Source organism: Corvus cornix, chromosome 2 (genome assembly GCF_000738735.6).
Source record: "Corvus cornix cornix isolate S_Up_H32 chromosome 2, ASM73873v5, whole genome shotgun sequence".
Taxonomy (NCBI): Eukaryota; Metazoa; Chordata; class Aves; order Passeriformes; family Corvidae; genus Corvus; species Corvus cornix.
In genome coordinates, this window is record NC_046333.1 from 29776106 (window position 1) to 29782105 (window position 6000).

The following is a 6000-nucleotide window of genomic DNA, read 5'->3' on the forward strand; positions in this document are numbered from 1 at the left end:
ATCCCCTTAAACAAAAATGACTGCAACACTGAATTCTGCACCTTACAGTGTCATGGCTAACATATACAAGATATTGATGTATAGAATTTTTATCACTTTTTATCTCAAATGGTATCATTTTCAGTGTAAGAGAATCTAAGGGTCCTGGCTAATTATTTGTAACATTTTTATCGGTGCTAGTTAAAAGGTTTCTTAAAAAAGGATTTTCTCCCATACTTGATGACATAGCAGTCATTTTTTTATATTGGGGTGGTTGAAATCAGTCTTATCTCTGAGGCAGTATCAAGAGAGGTACTGTCATTTTGTTTTAAATATGAGACTGTTCTGTATTTCCATAAGACACAGGATGAAGGATCATGTCTGCATGAAGAATGTAGTATGCCTTTGATTGTGGTACCTTTGAGCAGCCCCTGTGTCTGAGCTCTCTCTTGACTCTGTCACTTCATTTCTGTCCTGTAACATTTGCTTCCCATAAAGCTTTCACCCCCCGCAGAGGGGTGAAAATTCATTACCAAAACTCTACACACTTTTCTGAAGCTTTTCTAAACAAAGCAAGTCCCTTTGATTTAAGGATCAAGCTAAAAATCCATGCAAAGTAGTATGTCTCAGGACGCTTGCTGAACATGTTGAGTTTAGCCAGGTTCAGAACGAAAAATATCCTTGTAACAGTAAGGTTCTTTTAGATTCCCATTTGAAACAAGTGATAAAGCTTTTAACTTCACTCATGAGGCATAAATAATAAGACATCATTCTTCCAATTGTTGTCAGTGGGATTCATAGCTCACATGAAAAATTCATGCTTGAAACCAAAGAGATTCCCTCTTTAATAACTAGCCTATATTAGATCGCTAGCCTCCACCATTATCTGATCACTCTTATTACAGAATATTGATTATATTTTGATATATTGATAATGTTTTAGTTAATTTTTGCAATAGATTCATACAGCTTTTACTTAAGAGTACCCCAGTGTACTCTGATTGAAAACATACCCACAGATGCATAAATCTCAGGTCTTCTAGGGATCATTTCTATCACTGTGTTCAATTCCTGCATAACTAGACTGTAGATTTCCCCCTGCAATTCCACCATCAAGTCCAAAAATTCATGGTTGAACTAGAGCATGTCTTTTCAACACGCATCCAGTCATGATTCAATGCCTCCAAGTAATGGAGAATTTACAGCACACTTTATAGCAAACTGTTCCGATGGTTCATTACTCTTACGCCACCTTATTTCCAGCTCCAAATTTTGCTAAACTCAGCTTCTAAAAACTGATCCTCCTAATACTTTCAAGACTTAAGAGACGTCTACAATCAGATACATGGAAGTGCAAAAAAAGGAGTTCTTCAAAAATAAAACCAGTCCAAAAGCTGCTTCTTCATATTTTGTGGAAGGTCACTAGGTTTAGCAGAATTCTACTGGTTATCAATAAGAGAGTTCGGCCAATTTATTCTTTTACAGTAAAAGATACAACAAGAAGTTCTTCTGAGGTGCATAGGCACAGCTCAAAGACCACTGAAATGAGTTCAAATTTCTCCATGTCTTCAGCAGGATTTGCATTTTACTTGAAGAAGGAATATAAGACTGCATGGTAAAATATACTTTGAAGTAAGACTGTGTCTCAAAAATAATATAAAATGAAAGCACTTTAAAAGGCATGCCCAGTGTGCTGAACTCAAGACATGATGCTTCCTATTTCAAAGGATAAAAACTATTCTGTTTCAACAAAATAAATTTGGTGAAAGATGTGCAAATGTGGAGTTCAATACATTTTTACTTGAATGTTAAAAATTTAAAATTGAGGTAAAAGAGAGAAGAGAAGAGAAGAGAAGAGAAGAGAAGAGAAGAGAAGAGAAGAGAAGAGAAGAGAAGAGAAGAGAAGAGAAGAGAAGAGAAGAGAAGAGAAGAGAAAAAAACACTCAGAAGAAGAAAGGGAATGTCACTTCTGTACTTCGAGAGAACGTTATTTCCATTTCTATGGCTGTGTGTAACAATGTAACTTGATTGTAAGTGTAATGGTGGAGGACCCATTAACTCTACAATTGCAGACAGAGATTTGTCTAATTACCAGTTCTACCTAGAGTTCACAAATGTGGAGTTTATTTCTGTGAGAAACAAAAGTGAATGATGTCTTATTCAATTTAAAAAAATATTACATCAACAGAAAAATAGCAAAATCAAGAGGTCATCTCTGAGTTCCCCCTCAGTTAAACTCAGCTTGAGCCTAAATTTTGATTTTACTACACGCTTTAGGATCAAATAGTTGGAATTGTTCATGCAAGAATGTGTGCTGTTTTGCAAGTGGGAGATTGAAATTTGTAGACACCTGCTACTGAAACGTGAGCATATAGAGAGAGCAGAAGAGAAAAAAAACCATACATTTTTTTCCTTTACTTAAAAAAAATGATGCAAAACAAGCCAAATTAAATACTCTAGCAGAGGGGTTTCCCTACTTTGGACGTCATCAGTTTCTAGTTAGAGGCATGTCTCTCAGATCCTCACCTATTTGAGCCCAGCTCCCTGGACTCTAGATCCTTTCACTTGCAACCTCTGCAGTCACTATGCATGGTCACTACTGATGACTGGTGCGACCAATAGGGCTTCACATAGTCCAGATTTAGCCAACAGACCAACTCCACTTCGACACAATTAGTAAAGTTTGGGAATCAGCACATTCTTTCAATTCAGGAGTGTCTCAGTATGGTAAATGAATTGCCATCACCCTCTCCTGACATGCTCTGTCTCAGAGCAAGTACTCTGCAGAAAAGAATGGTTCATATTTGTGGATATGTTAGGAGCTGTGAAAAGACAAAACAGGGAGGCAAAAAAAGCAGAGGCAACTCCTGTGCAGGATACAGGAAGTCACATCCTTGTTCTCCTATTCCGGTGCAAATGGAAAATAATTAAACCCCCTGAATTTACACTGATACAATTCAGAACTGCCACAATAACCCATATTATTCTCCAGTAACTGCACTAGCAGTAGCACACCATGGTACATCAGAGCAGGAACAAGCCCTTGAGGAGCCCTCTGTCCATCTGACCTGGACCAGAACAGCTTTGAGCAAGCATATTAAAATCAGGAAAAAAAGCTGCAAAGTGAAACAAAGCTGTATTTTATTTCTGCATTTCTGGAACCTATGTGTGCTACAGCAATATGTACCATGGTAAATAATGATCAAAAGAGATCAGTTAAGCTCTGAAGCTTTACACCTTCAAGAGACCTTGATGGCCACCAGTTTTATTGCCTGCTCTCTGTCACTACTTTTGTGTGAGATAATAAAGCGAAAGTCTTCCTTAGGGAAATATATTGCAGCCTGTTTCAGAGGTAACTGTAACAGGGGCCAGTCTGAATTTCACAGGTTTTTTATAAAGCAAATTCAAAATCCCTTTAGCAGTTTGCAACAGAGTCAGATACTTTCAGTTAAAAATAACGAATACACAAACACGTATGTGTCACTCAGAATGGTCTGTTTGCACTTAAGTGACATTTGCATCTATTAGAAACTAGCACAATTGTATTTTCACCTACGACTTAAAAAATGAGAAGGTGCTTTCTGACTGGATCGGGGCAGAATCTGCTACAAAAAGAAAGTATTCATCCTGTTTCATACTCTCAGACCTTCTTAAATACATAGTGGTAAATTTTAAAGCTGACATAAAGCGTTTTCTTCTCTTTTAACCCAGATGGTTTATAGGACAGTGTTGCAGTTGTTTGCTTGAATATTAATATTAGGAGAACCTACTGAAGATCAAGTTAATAGCAGACTTACACATCTTTCACAACACTGCATAGAATTTAAACAAAATTGCAAACCATATTATTATAATAATGCTTGACAATTGTAAAGTACTTGAGATATTCTACCTTTTAATTCTATAAATGTTTTACCACATGTGAAGTAAATTTGACAAACTGTTGAATGACAATTAAAATCTGTCATGAGCTCTGCCTTAAAATGATCTCCAACATTTTTTTTCCTTTCTCTTTTAGAAGATGCCTGTTTAGGAATCAAGAAGTTAGTTTAGTAAATTTTATGGAAATAATACGAATTAGAAGGTGGCCCTGAAAAACAAGGGGTTCTTCAGGTGAAGCATTCTTAGCAAGGGAAATTATTATTCCTGTCCTGTGAAGAATCCTTTTTCATGGATATGATTTCTCCCCTCTCCTCATTTCAAAGGCATTTTGCTAGGGAAGGAGTACATCCTAAAACAGAATCACAGTTTTGCCTACTGCAACACAGTGCAGTTGTCTGACACATTTCTTTTCCTTTATGCTTAATGAAATGTAATTCTCTTAAAATTCACAAGACGGGGTTCTGTTGTATAAATGGCATTTTACTCAAAGCTGTAGAAACATACAGGCAAGATTAATTTTCTCCCTTTCCTTTGCCATACTTTGTCATCAGCTGAAAGAAATCTAAGTTAAGCAGGAAAAATACTCTGAGAACAAACAAGAAGAGATTTTTATTGCCCTATAATATTTAAGATCTGTTCTCTGGAATAATGCAGCAAACATCAATGGTAAAGGATTAGGGTATTGAAATTAAAAAATTCTGAGATTGGGCATAAATCTACTGCAGCTGTGAAAGTGGAAAAATGTGACCATTCAGCATTGCTCTCCCAAGAAAAGACATAGTTGCTACAAAAGTAAGTTGTGTTTTGGTTAAGACAAGTCGGTCATCGCTATCACAAGCTGAATCATTAAAAGGGCAGTATGCTACTGGAACCTTTCAAGGGATGCAGCCGTTCAGGATTACCATCAGTGAGTAAAAAGTCCCATTTTAGAGTAACTGGTAGCTGGTGCTTCAGCCAAATCCATGCTCTGATCACATCCTTCAGCAGTGAAGCGCAGATGAAGCTCATGTGCAGAAAGGTGAGCAGTCATCTTCAGCGTGTGTGGCACTGAACAGAAGAGGTTATCAAAGTCTTTCACTTCTTGGATTCCCTTCCTCAATACCTGCCTGTATAAAGTGTCACAGGGAGGTATCTGAAGTGGACAGATGGGAAAGTTCTTTGGAGAAAAGGTACTCTGAATTATGAGGAGAGGTCTCCTAAAATATAGCTGAGTCTTCTTAGTCGTGTTCTGGCTTTGTTTCATTATACTTATTTCCTCTGGAAAAGTTCACTATCCCGTCATTTTGTTGTAATGAAATAATCTTAGCCTTCTGGGATCTTATTTCCTTTCTCTGCTTAACCCCAGGATATTTGTAGAGTCTCAAAAACCTCTGAATCAGAAGTTTCCTAACACAAACTGGGGCATGTATTTAAGCTTCTTATTAAAAAAAAAAAAAAGTTGGTTTGGGATTTTTTTTTTTTTTTTTTTTTTTTTTTTTTTTTTTTTTTGCAATAACACATTTCAACATACAGCTCTCATTCCAGCCATAGTAACCCAGCCCAAACTGAATGGGAGACTCACCATCAGCCTGAACACAGATGATCTGAAGCATGAAGAATACAGACCCCACGCCCTGGAGAAAGGTGAGAGAGAATCTCTGGTAGCCTGGAGCCATTGCCCTGCTTGCAAAGCCCTCAGCCGCAGGAGGTTGGCTGCCGAGGCTTTTTCTCTCTCCTCCTCTGCACTTTCACAGCGGGGTCTGCGGTGATGATTTCAAGGAGCACTTTCCCTCGGCAGGATCCTGCGTCTTGGGTTTGCACTGAAGGCGGGAGGGGTGGAAAAAGAACGAGGGAGGGAGAGAGGAATCCTTGGCTTGGCTAGTTGTGAAGGGGAGGGGAAGGTGGGGGGGAGATGTCCAGCCAGCTGGGGTTGGGGAGAGGCTTTATCCAGCCCAGTCTGCAGGGCAGTGCACACAGAGAACCGGTGTGAAAAGTCACATTATCCTGCCGGTAAATACCTAATGGATCATGATGGAAGAAATGTAAAAGCCAGGAGGGAGAGAGAAGGGGGGGAAAGGACAAGCAACGGGCAGAAGTAATTCCTGGCTGAGAGGAGAAGGGCAGCTACATAGCTGCTGCTGGTACACGGTGAGTTTGTGG

The 6000-nt window shown here is 38.6% G+C and overlaps 1 protein-coding gene across 1 annotated transcript in view; it reads right to left on the bottom strand.

Annotated features, from left to right (window-relative positions):
* SUSD5 (sushi domain containing 5) overlaps window positions 1-5737 on the bottom strand; it is a 41567-nt gene extending 35830 nt beyond the window's left edge. The window contains exon 1 of the mRNA XM_010398663.4: window positions 5423-5737. Coding sequence (XP_010396965.1) covers window positions 5423-5516 — 94 coding nt within the window. The 5' untranslated portion in view covers window positions 5517-5737. The remainder of the gene's footprint in view (window positions 1-5422) is intronic.
* Between the last annotated feature and the right edge of the window lie 263 nt (window positions 5738-6000).